The following is a 15,663-nucleotide window of genomic DNA, read 5'->3' on the forward strand; positions in this document are numbered from 1 at the left end:
CCGGACGTGGCGTTGAATCTTTGTCGTCTGGCACGGAATGCAGGTGCGGGCCCAGTGGCCAACCGGCTTGCGTAGACCGTGCCACATGAACCGCACAGCTACCAGTGCAGTCGTCGCCCAGATGGATGGGTGAGCCAGCCCGTGGACCACCTCGAACACCCTCCGGCGCCACGCGGCCGGGACGATGGGGCGCGGCTGACCTGCCAACACATCGCTCAGTATCGTCGCTCCTCCGGATCCGAGGGGGACATCCTCAAGGCGGAGGCCAGAGATGGCAGTCCGGTAGGCAGGCATCTCCCCGTCCATTAGCTGGGCCTCCGCCAGGGCAGAATAATCAATGCCGGGCGCCACTTCTAACACGGCGTTGATGGCAGGGCGAGACAACGCGTCGGCCACCCGGTTTTTCTTCCCCTCGATGAAGCGGATGGAGGTAGTGAATTCTGAGATGTACGCCAACTGGCGCTGCTGTCGGGCAGGCCATGGGTCGGAGACCTTTGCCAGGGTGAACGTGAGCCGCTTGTGGTCCGTGTAAGCGGTGAACGGGCGGCCCTCCAGAAAATAGCGGAAGTGACGAATGGCCAGGTACAGGGCGAGCAGCTCGCGGTCGAAAGCGCTGTACTTCCTCTGGGCGTTGTTGAGGTGCCGGCTGAAGAAGGCCAGGGGGCGCCAACCCCCGTCCGTCAGTTGCTCCAGTACGGCACCAACCGCCAACTCTGAGGCGTCCACCGTAAGGGCTGTCGGGGCATCCTCCCGTGGGTGAACCAGCAGCACAGCCCGAGCCAGGGCCTTCTTTACGTCGTCAGAAGCCGTTATCGCCTCGTTGGTCCACACGACGTTCTCACAGTTGCATGCCAGCAGCTCGTATAGCGGCCGCATGATGTGGGCCGCGGATGGCAGGAACCGGTGATAAAAGGCCACCATGCCGACGAACTCCTGCAGGCCACGCACCGAGGACGGACGGGGAAACCGGCGGATGGCGTCTACTTTGTCCGGCAGGGGAACCGCGCCTTGCGAGGACACACGGTGGCCGAGAAAGTCAATTGTGGCCACGCCAAAGCGGCACTTGGCGAGGTTTATAGCCAACCCGTGCTCGCTGAGCCGCTGAAAGAGCTGCCAGAGGTGGGCACAGTGCTCCTGCCGCGAGCGGCTGGCTACCAACATGTCGTCGAGGTAGACGAACAGGAAATCCAGCCCGCAACACACGCCGTTCATTAATCGTTGGAATGACTGCGCGGCGTTCTTGAGGCTGAACGGCACCCGTACGAACTCGTAGAGTCCGAACGGCGTGATGATTGCCGTCTTGGGCACATCCTCCGGGTGGACCGGGATCTGGTTGTAGCCTCGCACCAGATTCACCTTCGAGAATATCATGGCCCCAGCCAAATGGGCGTTGAAGTCCTGGATGTGAGGCACGGGGTATCGGTCCTCTGCGGTAGCGACGTTCAGCCGCCGATAATCCCCGCAAGGTCTCCAGCCCCCGTTTGCCTTGGGGACCATGTGGAGTGGGGATGCCCATGGGCTGTTGGAAGGGCCGACGATCCCCAAGGACTCCATTGTGCTGAACTCCTGTCGTGCCAGGCGTAGCTTCTCAGGCGGCAGTGGAGAAAATCGGGCGCTGCTTGAGTGATGTTTAGCGCGCTGACGTCATCACGGCGCGCCGCCCACAGCGAGTCCGCGCGCCTGCCGAGGGCCCGGGTGTCTGCAAAGGAGGCGTCGGTGAGCTGCAGGCGAATGTCGGTCGGCAGCAGGTGCAGGTAAGTGTATTCAAACATCAGGCAAGGTCTGTGCCCGTCGAGCAACGCGACCATCTCCTTCAGGAGGCTAGATGGGCGCCGGACTCCGAGGCCTGGCATGTGGAGGAGCCTTTCGGCCCGCTCCATTCGGGTTAGCCCGTAAGTTTGGAGCAGCAGCTCCTTCAGGGCTGTGTACTTATCGTGGGCCGGTGGGTCCTGGAGGAACACCTTGACTCTTCGGCCGTGTCCTGGTCAAGGGCTCCCACCAGGTGGAAGAAACGGGTGTCATCCGATGTGATGCCCCGCAGCTGGAACTGGGCCTCCGCTTGGTAAAACCAAACGCGAGCCCGGGTGGTCCAGAAAGTCGGGAGCTTGATTGCTACCGCGTCGACAGCTGCGGCCTGGTCGGCCTGCGAGCTGGACGGATGGTCGGCTTTTGATCTTGTGTCCATCATACTGTGAATGGACCGTCGAGGTCACCAATGTGGCGCGTCGGTAGAGGCCCGAAATAAAGGCAAGGAGCCAGGTATTTTGGGGGGCGTTATGGTTTTAATACGCGGTTATCAGACGGGTCGAGTCTGCTGGAATGGCTTCGCGCCCAAAACCTTGTCCTTATATATGTAGTCCGGACCGCCCTCCTGGACTGGTCCATTTCCGTGCTGAGGGGTCGGTAGTGGTATGGCCCGACCCTTGGGAGCCGCCACAGTATGACTGTATGGCAAGTGAAATTCCACATATATTGCAAAACATACTTGGCTAATAATGTAGGATTATGATTATGATTATGATTATGATACTTCATATATAACACTTTTAATTCAGTATTCACCTCCCCTCTCACACCAGTTCCTATTTCAGCTGACCTTACTCTCTTATCCCTCTTGAACTTTCCGTCCCATTAATTTGGGTGTATTTTGTAACTTTTCCTGTAATCTCTTCCCCTTTAACTCCATCCTCATACTCCCAATTTGTTAATACCTCCCTACTGCTATTTAGTTTAAACCCACCCGTTTAAACCCACTATTTAGTTTAAATCCACCAGTAATGACTTACATCAGGTAGCATTGATATAAAATCATAAGCATTTGCTTCCTTTGCCGCTTGCTCAATATCTTCATCAGTCGCGTCCTCTCGGCCATGGCGAATGTTTTCAGCAATTGTTGTAGCAAACAGAATTGGTTCCTGGCTCACAATGCCAATGTGTTGTCTCAACCACTTCACATTCAGTGTACGGATGTCATGCTCATCGAGAGTTATCTAAATTATCAGAAGCAATAGCTTTAATCTCTTTCCAGTAAAATAATTGTTTTGTTAAATAATATCAACATACTTTGATGTATTTCAGATTTCCACTATATTTTATTTTTCTTTTGATGTTGGGGTCTGGCCAAGCATCTTTGAACATTGCATGAAGCAAGAGAAGAAATTGTTGGAACTCTCGCAGATATTTTTGTTCCATTATTGAAGAAGACTACAAGTGCAACCCAAGGAACTACAGGCTGGTGATACTTCCCATCAGTGGTGGGAATGTTATTCAAGGGAATTCAGCACGGCAGGATCTATCTGGATTTAGAAAGCAAGGTTTGATTGGAAAAAGTCAGCATTGCTTTGTAAGTGGGAAATTATATCACACAAGCTTGATTCATTTTTTAAATGGATGAACGAGAGTATCGACGAGGGCAATATGGTAAATATTGTTGACGTGGATTTTAGCAAGGCCTTTGACAAAGTCCCACAGGTTAGGAAGGTTAAATCTAGTCCTATTTGCCTACCTTTGGCCCATATCCTTCTAAATCTTTCCGACCCATGTATCTGTCCAAATTTATTTTCTGCACCTTCTTTACCTTTAGTTATCTAGAATTTTGCATGTTACCTATGTGGAACGAGCTGCCAGAGGAGGTAGTTGAGACAGGTACTATAATTGTATTTAAAAGACAATTGAACAGGTACATGTATAGGATAGGTTTAAAGAGATACAGGCCAAATGCAGGCAAATGGGATTAACCTAGGTCATCTTGGTTGGCATGGATCGGTTGGACAGTAGGGCCAATTTCTGTGGTGTATGACTGCATGGCTGTATTACTCTAAATGGTCAGTAACTAAATAGCATGGGTGAGAGTCAGCTGGTAGAAGGATTAGAGGGAAACGAAGACAACTTTTTCACTCATTGACCAGTTGAAACTCACTACCTGAAAAAGGTGGTACAAGAAGGGCCGGTACTGTGCTATATAACTCCTTGACTCTTTAATTCTATTGTTGATATATTTATTTTATCTTCTGAAGATATAATAGCAATATAGTAGTAACATTTCAGGGCACAGATTCATACCAGGACATATAAATAACTACTCATGTATGTGAAGGTTAGTCGATCAATTAAAAAGAAAATTGGTAAACTAAGGCTAAGGTACTGACCATCTGTCCCTGTGGACAATGAAAGCCGAGTCAAAAATTATTTACTTTTTGCATCAATTCAAATAAACGATGAATATGTGCTTGTTTTCAGCTGTAGGTCTCAATGTGTGCTTATAACCAGTAATAAGTCAATTAGGAACTGTTCTTCAAATACCAGTGAATTATTAAGTGCCACCGTAAGTATTTACTTCTCAGTGGAAAGCGATTTTGCAATAGTTCAACTCTCACTGAATACTATTTCTGAAGTTGTTTCTAAAACAAACCTCTTATTAATTTGCTAGGCACCAACATATAATTAACGATAGAGCAATGGGCAAAAAGTGATTGTTTTCTGTGGAACATTGGTGACTGCAGAGAGAATTAGATGAGGTGCATTGATCATGAAAGTCTTTGGATCGACACAAAATGATGGAGTAACTAAACGGGTCAGGCAGCATCTCTGAAGAAAATAGATTGGTGATGGAATGTCACCTCTCCACGTTCTTCAGAGATGCTGCCTGACCCACTGAGTTTCTCCATCATTTTGTGTCTGTCTTTGGCATGAACCAGCATCTGCAGTTTCTTGTTATTACATGAGTCTTAGAAAGGGCTAATGTACTTTAATGCAGACAACTGAGAGGTTTGTTTTGGGAAGTTGAACCAGGGCAGGACCTTTACAGTGAGTGGTAGATCCCTGGGAAGTGTTGGAAAGCAGATAGATCTGCAAATACAAGTACATAGTTCCCTGAGGGTGGTAACAAAGGCTTTGGGTACTCTGGCCTTCATCAATTAGGGTATTGAGTATAGACGTTGCAACGTTATGTTACAGATGCAGAATACTTTGGTGAGGCTACATTTGAAGTACTATGTTTGGTTTTGGACACCCTACTATATGAAGATGTCATTTAGCTGGAAGAGTGCAGAGAAGAGTTATGAGGATATTGCCAGATGTTGAGGGCATGAACTGTAGGGAGCACAGGATGCTGAGGGGTGATCTTATAGAGGTCCATAAAATCATGAATAGAAAGAATGAATGCAGAGAGTCTTTTACTCAGGGCAGGGAAATCAAGAATGAGAGGACATAGGTTTAAGGTGAGAGGGGCAAGATTTAGGAGGAACTTTAGGAGCAACGTTCACTCTGAGCATTTTGGGTATGTGGAATGAGCTGCCAGAGGAGGTAGTATATAATTGTATTTAAAAGACACTTGAACAGGTACAAGTATAGGATAGGTTTAAAGGGATACAGGCCAAAGGCAGGAAAATGGGATTAACCTAGGTCATCTTGGTTGGTTGGCATGGATCGGTTGGACCGAAGGGCCTGTTTCTGTGCTGTCTGACTCTATTACTCTAAATGGTCAGTAACTAAATGGCATGGGTGAGGGTTAACTGGTGGAAGGATTCGAGGGAAGTGAAGAAAACTTTTTCACTCATTGACTGGTTGGGTCTGAAACTCACTACCTTAAAAGGGTGGTAGAGCCAAACCTCCCTCATTGTACTATTGCTTTGTTATTGTAATACAATCTTCCAATGCTAGTATGTGACATTCTTTGCAGTTAATAGGTAAAGTTTTAATGCCAAGTTGCCAGCCAATGATTTGGCACGTGATTCAAGCCAAGCCTCTTCTTTCCATTTGACCTAGGTTGACACCACTGCGTGGAGTTATGTAAGCCATTGTACTTTCAGTACCTCAAAACACATGTACCTCTGTAACTGTACTTTCTGTATCTCTTACCTCTCCTGCTTCTGGGTCATAGAAACGCTGGAGCAGCTGAACTGTCGTGCTTTTACCACAGCCACTCGCTCCAACCAGTGCCATGGTCTGACCTCTTGTAATCTTCACATTCAAACCATTAAGAATCTACAGTTTAAGGAAAAACTACAGAGTTATAATCTTTTAACATAGTGATATAAAGTGACACATTTTTAAATTAAAGAACTTACAAGCACATTGCTATATTAAAATAACTTTTCATCCCTTGCTTTCTTTTTTTTTTGGTCCATATATTTTAGTCATGCTTTCTGATGGAAGATGGAAAGAATTAATAGCAAAATGTAAAATGTTTACATGTTCCTATTTAAAGAATTGCAATGACATTTTTGAACTGTGTAGTATTGATCCACCCTGATATACAGAGGAGAGGGGAGCTAGTTTGGGTAGTTCAGCATTGTAGAAAAAAAGTGGCAGAAGCTATCCGAACAAATGAGTTGAATTGGCAATGTTATGACACAATTGTACTGATAGGAACCTGAAGTTGATCTCACCCTTGCAGCTGTAACAACTGGTACACTGTTTCACTGTTTTCTCCCTCAAACAACAGTTTGTTAATCACATATACACTGATGAGCCAAAACATTAATGACCACCTGCCTAATATGCTGTTGGTTCTCCGTGTGGTGCCAAAACAGCGCCGACCCGCCAAGGCATGGACTCTACAAGACCCCTCAAGGTGTCCTGCGGTATCTGGCACCAAAACATTAGCAGCAGATCCTTCAAGTCCTGTAAGTTGTGATGTGGAGCCGCCGTGGATCGGACTTGTCGATCCAGCACATCCCACAGATGCTCAATCGGATTGAGATCTGGAGAATTTGGAGGCCACACCATGCACACTTTATCATGTTCCTCAAATCATTCCCAAACAATGTGTGCAGTGTGGCAGGGCACTTATCCTGCTGATAGAGGCCATTGCCATCAGGGAATACGTACACTCCAAAGACGTACAGGTATGTAGGTTAATTGGCTGGGTAAATGTGAAAAATTGTCCCTAGTGGGTGTAGGATAGTGTTAATGTACGGGGATCACTGGGCGGCACGGACTTGGAGGGCCGAAAAGGCCTGTTTCCGGCTGTAGATATATGATGATATGATGATGATGATGAATACCTTTGCCATGAAGGGGTGTACCTGGTCTGCAATGATGTTTAGGTAGGTGAACGTGTCAAATTGACGTCCACATGAATGGCCGCACCCAGGGTTTCCCAGCAGAACATTGCCCAGAACATCACATTCCCTCCACTGGCTTGTTGTCTTCCCACAGTGCATCCTGTTGCCATCACTTCCCCAGGTAAATGGCGCACACGTTCCTGGCCATCCATGTGATCTAAAAGAAAACGGGACTCATCGGACCAGGCGACCTTCTTCCACTGCTCTAAGGTCCAGTTCCGATGCTTGTGTGCCCAATGTAGGCGCTTTCGACAGTGGACAGGGGTCATCATGGGCACTCTGACAGACCAGTCTGCGGCTATGCAGCCCCATACGCAGCAGGGTGCGATGCACTGTGTATTGTGACACATTCCTCCAGTGTCCACCATTAAAATTTACTGTGACGTGCCACAGTAGACCTTTTGTCGGTTCGGACCAGAAGGGATAGCCTTCGTTGCCTTGCGCATCGATGAGCCTTGGGCGTCCAACCCTGTCGCCGGTTTGTGGTTTGTCCCTCCTCGGACCACTGTTGGTAGGTACTCACCACTGCTGACCAGGAGCACCCAACAAGCCTTGCCATTTCAGAAATGTTCTGACCCAGTTGTCTGGCCATAACAATTTGGCCCATGTCAAATTCACTCAAGTCTTTACTCCTGCTCATTTTTCCTGCATCCAACACATTAACTTCAAGAATTGACTGTTCACTTGCTGCCTGATATATCCCACCCCTTGACAGGTGCCATTGTAACAAGATAATCAATGTTATTCACTTCACCTGTCAGTGGTCATAATGTTTTGGCCCATGGCTTTAGTAAATTACTTTAACTTTTTTTTATAAGGAAATAACTGCAGATGCTGGTACAAATCGAAGGGGTTTTTTTGTGTTTTTTTTTTGAAAAGCATATGTACAAATAGAAATAAAAGACAAATTTCTTACAAAGTTCTTACATAGCTTCAATTTTTAAATTTTTAAAGAGAGAAAATAAAAAATAAAGAAGAAAGAAAAAAAAACTATAAACTATTGGAAAGAGAGAATAAGAAAATTTAAAAAAAGGTATAACCATAAAAATTAAAGGGGGTAGATCCAGGAGACAATAACTACAGTTGTACATCCAACCCTAAACTCAAGTTTCAACTTTAAATTTAAAATTTTTATTTTAGTCCTGTGCCAAACCCATTTACTTTTCTAAAAATTCAATAAATGGAGACCATATTTTAAAAAATAACTCAGGTTTGTCAATTAAGGCAAATCTTATTTTTTCCAAATGCAGGGTCTCTGTCATTTCCGTAATCCACATTTTAATTGTGGGGGTTATTGTTTTTTTCCAAAATTTAAGTATTAATTTTTTCGCAGTTATTAAACTGTAATCAAGAAATGTACCTGACTTGTTGTAAAGTTTGTAGTATGTTCTGATAATCCTAATATAATTAATTTTGGATCCATATCCAATTGCTTGTTGATCACTTTAGAAACTATTTTAAAAATCTCCAACCAGAAATTTTGCATTTTTATGCAAGTTACGAAAATATGAGTTAAATTAGCTTCTTGAAATTGACATTTATCACAAATAGGAGAGATACTAGGAAAAATCCTATTTAATTTCGTCTTCGAATAATGTAATCTATGTATTATTTTAAATTGTATTAAGGAATGTCTAGTATTTAATGAACATTGGTGTATATGTTGTAAACTTTCATCCCATATATCTTGCATTATGAGTTGATTCAATTCGTCCTCCCATGCTCGTCTATATGATTCTGATGACGGAATGTCAGTATCTAGGAGAGTATTATAAATAAAGGATATTAATTTATTTGAATTATAATGTCGATTCAGGCATACATCAAGAGTTTCAAGAGGCATACATCGAAGGTATTTATTCACAAAATGCTGGAGTAACTCAGCAGGTCAGACAGCATCTCGGGAGAGAAGGAATGGATGACGTTTCGGGTCGAGACCCTTCTTCAGACTGATGTCAGGGGGGCGGGACAAATGAAGGATATAGGTGGAGACAGGAAGATAGAGGGAGATCTGGGAAGGAGGAGGGGAAGAGAGGGACAGAGGAATTATCTAAAGTTGGAGAAGTCGATGTTCATACCACTGGGCTGCAAGCTGCTCAGGCGAAATATGAGGTGCTGTTCCTCCAATTTCCGGTGGGCCTCACTATGGCACTGGAGGAGGCCCATGACAGAAAGGTCAGACTGGGAATGAGAGGGGGAGTTGAAGTGCTCGGCCACCGGGAGATCAGTTTGGTCAATGCGGACCGAGCGCAGGTGTTGAGCGAAGCGATCGCCGAGCCTGCGCTTGGTTTCGCCGATGTAAATAAGTTGACATCTGGAGCAGCAGATGCAATAGATGAGGTTGGAGGAGGTGCAGGTGAACCTTTGTCTCACCTGGAAAGACTGTTTGGGTCCTTGGATGGAGTTGAGGGGGGAGGTAAAGGGACAGGTGTTGCATCTCGTGCGGTTGCAGGGGGAAATGCCCGGGGATGGGGTGGTTTGGGTAGGAAGGGACGAGTGGACCAGGGAGTTACGGAGGGAACGGTCTCTGCGGAACGCAAAGAGGGGACGGGATGGGAAGACATGGCCGGTGGTGGGGTCCCGTGTAGGTGACGGAAATGTTGGCGGATGATTTGTTGGATCCACTAGCTGGTGGGGTGGAAGGTGAGAACGAGGGGGATTCTGTCCTTGTTGCGAGTGGAGGGAGGGGGAGCAAGAGCGGAGCTGCGGGATGTAGAAGAGACCCTAGTGAGAGCCTCATCTATAATGGAGGAGGGGAAGCCCCGTTTCCTGAAGAATAACATCTATAATGGAGGATGGGAGTTAAAAGTTACTTAACTTTTTTTTAAGTAATATAACAAAAACAAAGGAAAAGATAAAGGAAACACATTCATTGGCATACCTAGTGTGCTTCTCCCATCTTTCCATAAAAGATGCCTTGTTATAAATGCTGCATCTACAAAATGCAATTACTGCCCTCCTGCGCTGCGTTAAATGTAGACCTCAGACAGGTTGGAACCACAAGAGATTACAGATGAAAGACAATCTGTCTGAGTGGTATACTGTCCAATGCCATGAACACTGAATTCTCAAATTTCAGATAACTCGCACAACCTCTGTTCCTTTCTCTCACCTCCCGATCCATCTAGATCCTATCACAAACCCCCTTTTTTTCAAACCCCACCGCACCCATCTCCATTCCCCTGTTACGTAGTTTCTTTCCCCTCCCTCACCTTGTTCCATCTGCCTACTGCCCACACACTCGACCCATTATGACTCCTCTCCCCTTCTCCTACAGTTCCCATATGCCCACCATAGTTCCACTTATCTCTTTCATTTATCAGTTTGCCCTTTGATATCTTCACTTATCACCTTCTTTACAATGTCTATCTTCGTTTTACACTCTCAGACCTGATGCAGGGTCTTGACTTGAAACATCAACCATCCTTAGCTTTTGCAGATGCTGCCTGACCTGCCGAGTTCCTCCAGCAGTTCATTTTTTGCCTCAAACAGATTGATGTATTAATATTTAGGTTATTCAAAGATGACAGATTTTTGCTTGTGTAACAGCATCCACCAGATTCCCTTCTCCAAAAGACTTCAGAAAATGTAATGCAAGAGTCAAATTACTTCTGTGTGGTGGAGTTTTGCATCACATTCTGAAACCAGTATTAAATGTCCCTGCAAATCTCCCTCTTCTCCCTATCATCCCAATGAGACTCTCTGATCTTGACAAATCTGCATCTTGATTCATTCATTCCACTTACTGTAATCAATTGGCAGATGAGATTTGTCCTAATCCTACCTTGACAAGGAAAATGTACATACCCCCTCTGGCAGTCCCATTGACTTGTTTTCTAATTGTGTTTTACACAAACGATCTTCTTTATTACAGCTTTTAAAAATTTCACTCTATTTCAGAATTTATGTGTAAATATTGTTTTTGTGTATTGTCTGAATCTATGTACCTGGAATGCTGCTGCAAGCAAGATTGTTTGCTGTACCTGTACCTCACCATGCGTGTGCATATGACAATACAACTTGACTCGACTTACCCTTGCAACCACAGGCAATATGTCTTTTCACTAGTTGCCTTCCTACCATCAGGGGAATCAAACATACTTAGTCAAGGGCTTTTTGATTTATTGATAAAATAACATAAATTAGTACTCTTGTCTTGTTTTTTGGAAAGTATATTGACATAAGCAAATGAAATAAACAATAATGAAGCATACTTTTCTGTCGGGTCTGGTTGGATAGCTGAAATGAATATCCTTGAATTCAATATCTCCTTTGATACTATCAAGCTTATGACCATCATTGGAGCTGTTATCTATAGGACGATGCTGAAAACAAAGACACGCAAAGACAAAGATTTACATTGTAATAATTTGGATAGATAATTAAATCACTTCCATGGTAGCTGAGCATGTAATACATATTGCAATGCAATATAAATTATTTTTATGTTCCCCCAGTGATTTTGTATTCTTTCTACGTTTCTACTATTATTATTGTTTACAGTTTTACTAGGGTGACTCCCTTGTATCCCATCTGTTTGGTTATAAACATGAGGAAGATACAAAATATGTTATTTACCTTTGCAATGAGACCATATACTTCAGAGGCAGCAGTTCGAGCATTTGAAACAGCTTCTAGGTTTGCTAGTCCCTGACCAAATGAGAATGATCCTATCATCACTGAGAGAAGGATCTGCATGAATGAAATAAGGTTACTCACTCAGTAGAACTTATTTCACCTGGACCATTGAAAGGCCTTTTCAAAAGCTGTGCAAAGGAGATGATTTATATTATATGACAGTATAACTTTTATCAACATATATCACTGAAAACTGGATCAAGTGTGTTAAGGAATACTGGTGAAAATGGAAGGAGCTTATTCATCTTAACAATTGAACAGGGTCCCAAATGCGAACAGACGTACTGAAACAATGACAAAATTAGGGATGTGTGCCTACTCTAATTCCCGCAAGAGAATGAGACTGAATGTTTGATCCTTGAGGAAAAAAAAGATCTTACATAAGATTAATGACACAGTCCCATTAATTCTGTGAATAATATGTTCTCATTTTCTCAGTGAGCCAGACATGACATGGTACACATTTAGATCAACAGTGATAAGGGGCACCAAATAGATGGGTGGAAAATGAAAGGGACAATAGAAATAATTATAATTTGGATACACAAGAGTATCTCTCTTTTCTGGCAGTTATTGATGTTTAAAAATACAGTTTCAGTTATTGAGGCATCAACAGCAGAGTAGAGTTTCTGCCTTACTTCACCAGAGACCCAGGTTTGCACCTGACTACATTTGCAGTCTGTACAGAGTTCTCCCAGTGACAGTGTTGGTTATCTCCAGATGTTCCACTTTCTTCCCACACTCCAAAGACATACAAATTTGTAGGTTAATCGCCTTAGGTAAACATTGTAAATCGGCCCTAACGTGCAGGATAGTGCTAGTGTCCGGGGTGATTGCTGGCCGTCGTTGGACTCAGTGGGCCGAAGCACCCATCTCTGCACTGTACCGATAAAATCTCTAAAATCTGGTGTTTCCTCTCTGTGTTTAGCAACCTTCAATTCTATAGCCGGTTCAGAGAACAAATATAAAATATGGCAGGTATTTGTTAAAGCATTGTACAAAATTCTAGTAACCATTTAGCAATGAAAATACATACTCACAATCAAAACTCGTCCGACTGTATAATTTTCTGGCTCGTCAACAACCAACTTTGAGCCATACCAAAATGCAAGGGCATCGGTGCTGAAAATTAAAAACTGTGATACTCCAATTGAAATATTTGTGGTGATAGATTTCTTTACTCCAAGTTCCTTAACTTGCTTTAGGTTGACTTTATACCTGGAATAAAGAAAAACAAAGGTGATTTTTGGGGCACAATTTTTCTATAGCTGTCTATTAAAACTATATCCATAATGCTGTGGTTCCACTTACAAATGTTACTAGATTTACCTGTGTTAACTCAGCTTTAATGTGATAGGTTTAAATAGAGTGACAGAGTCATATAGCATGGAAACAGGCCCAACAGCCCAACTTGCACACACTGACCAACATGTCCCACCGATACTATTCCCACCTGCCTGCATTTGGCCCATATCCCTCTAAACCGATCCTGAATGAAAATTAAATCCCAATCACATGATTTAATGCTCATTGAAATTTGCATTGGCACACACAGTATGGTTTCTAAAAGATGACCTTTGGGAGTTTTCATGGATCATGTTCTGTACTGAATACATGGGTTGGTAGACATTAATCTTGACAAGAATATCAGTGAGACTGGGGGACATATTGTGATGGTGGCGCTTAGGGAGTTGAGTCAGATGTAATGGGTGATATGTGGGCAAGCAGCTTATTTCCAGATCCTGATTAATTTAATAACAGAATATGATTACATATTTTGCCATCTGGCTGCAGTCATCCCAATTGAAAAACTGACTGTGCAATGGGTCAGTCCACTTTACAGCGGGAGAATCGAATGAGGGAGATAAGGAGTAGGAAAGGCCGAGGACAAGGTTGTGTAGATCCCAGTATTCACAAAGGCGATTAAAGACCAACATCAAGGATGGGGCTCGATGGATTATGGGAGAGGGGAAAGGTTAAAAGATGGGAAGATGAAAAAGATCAGGGGAAGAACAGTCGTGTTGATGGATTGGAAGAGCTGGAGATAAATTGTCAGAGTTATGAAGAAGTGGGAGAGTTGAGTGCATTGGATTGGAAGAGTTGTGGGCCATTCCAGAAGTATTAAGAGAGATTAGGAACAGCGAAAACTGATTGCAAGGGTTAGAGGATATGGAATTGGAAATGCTTGGATAATTAATGGATTTTGTTATCAGTTCAGGGGAGTGAAATTAGTTGGAGATTATATTGTAGGGGAGAAAAGAGCTGGGAATTATTGATTGGAATGAGCAGAAAAAAACCTAGGTGGGTAAAATTTGAGAAATTAACAGTGCAAGGAGATTAGAACAATTCAACTGAAGAGTTGAGGGAGATCAGAACAGATGAAAACCTCAGAGGGGTAAGGAGGATTGGAGAAGTAATACCATTACAGAGAAGGATCAGTGAAAATAGAATTGAAGGTGGAGGAAGGGATCAGAGAAACTGACGTGAAAAGCGCTTAAGGCTTGGATAAACAAGATTCCAGGCGGATTCAATAAAATTAAGATACAAGCAACTGCAGGTGGTGGAATCTGAAACTATAAACAACCTGCTGGAGGAAATCAGTGGGTCTGAACTGTTCAATTGTTTTGAATGTTAATTGTTAGATTCAGTTAAAGTAGAGGCGTGGTACATAGTTCTAATTATAGAGCCACTTTTCGGATGTGGGGAATCAAGTGGTTTTAGGGGAAGGTGAAAAGCATTCTATAGACAATAGACAATAGGTGCAGGAGTAGGCCATTCGGCACTTCGAGCCAGCACCGCCATTCAATGTGATCATGGTTGATCATTCTCAATCAGTACCCCGTTCCTGCATTCTCCCCATACCCCCTGACTCCGCTATCCTTAAGTGCTCTATCGAGCTCTCTCTTGAATGCATTCAGAGAATTGGCCTCCACTGCCTTCTGAGGCAGAGAATTCCATTCTGCGTTCTTTCATCTCACATGTTCTGTGACAAAGCCACTTATCTACAGCTCTCTTCAGCTGCTAGAAGTTAAGCAGCTAATGCTCCTTAATATAGTTAAGCGAGCAACCCATCTCTTATAAGACTTTGGTGATGTTGGTTTGAGATTTCTAACTTTTTTTCATCTCACAACATATGATGCATCTAATTTATTATGCAAACAATTCATACTCATGTTCCATGTTTCATCTCCCAGTGAATATTCTATTTGCATTCACTGAGATCATTGCTCTTTAATCATATCTCATCCATTCCAATTCAGAAGTATATTTGACCCCAACTTTATCAATCCAGTATCTCAAGGACACCTGGCTTTTAAATGAGAAAAAAAAAAATTGGGGCAAGATCAGACTTTTTGGAGACTTGGAAGTTGCAAGATGGTGTGGGAATGTGGTCACCCTCTGCATGTTGTTCCGGAGTGGGATCTATTGTACTTGTGTACGGTATGATTGTACTGGATTACATGCAGACCAAGCTTTCGTCTACATAATAAATGTAGACTACTTTCCCAATAATCACTTGACCAATAATCAAGCAGCAACTGATTGGCGCCGAGTATTTTTTGACTCTAAAACGTTATTGTGTGTAACTTTCAGCAAAGGTGTGGAATGAAACTTACTTTGCTAAAGCTTTCTGTTGTCCATTGAATGCAAAGACAGTCCTGATTGCCATGAGAACTTCTTCACTCACAGCACCTGCCTTGGCATAGGCTTTCAATTCTGCTTTGGTCAGTGATGTTAAAATCTATTTAAAATGAGATTAAATGGTTTAAATAAACAGCATCAATTTAATCACAGATTGAACTGGGAAACCCAAATTACATAAACAAACAAATTACTCATAAAGAAGTATTTAGCTCAATTGTATTAATTCTGTGATGAGAGAGCTGATAGCCTCTGCATTCCACCAGATTATTGCTTCATAAATGATTTGGCAGGGGTGAAGAAATGGACAGCTGAT

At 43.5% G+C, this 15,663-nt stretch overlaps 1 protein-coding gene across 2 annotated transcripts in view; it reads right to left on the minus strand.

Moving 5' to 3' along the window:
• The window catches only part of LOC144606000 (ATP-dependent translocase ABCB1-like), a 61,931-nt gene that overhangs the window by 36,629 nt on the left and 9,639 nt on the right, over positions 1-15,663 (minus strand). For both annotated transcript variants that reach the window (XM_078421746.1, XM_078421753.1), the window contains exons 8-13: positions 15,323-15,447; positions 12,746-12,923; positions 11,646-11,759; positions 11,282-11,392; positions 5,860-5,985; positions 2,787-2,990 (exon numbers count right to left, since the gene is read on the minus strand). In XM_078421746.1, the coding sequence (XP_078277872.1) occupies positions 2,787-2,990; positions 5,860-5,985; positions 11,282-11,392; positions 11,646-11,759; positions 12,746-12,923; positions 15,323-15,447 (858 nt within the window). The remainder of the gene's footprint in view (positions 1-2,786; positions 2,991-5,859; positions 5,986-11,281; positions 11,393-11,645; positions 11,760-12,745; positions 12,924-15,322; positions 15,448-15,663) is intronic.

Source organism: Rhinoraja longicauda, chromosome 2 (assembly GCF_053455715.1).
Source record: "Rhinoraja longicauda isolate Sanriku21f chromosome 2, sRhiLon1.1, whole genome shotgun sequence".
NCBI classification, from domain to species: Eukaryota; Metazoa; Chordata; class Chondrichthyes; order Rajiformes; family Arhynchobatidae; genus Rhinoraja; species Rhinoraja longicauda.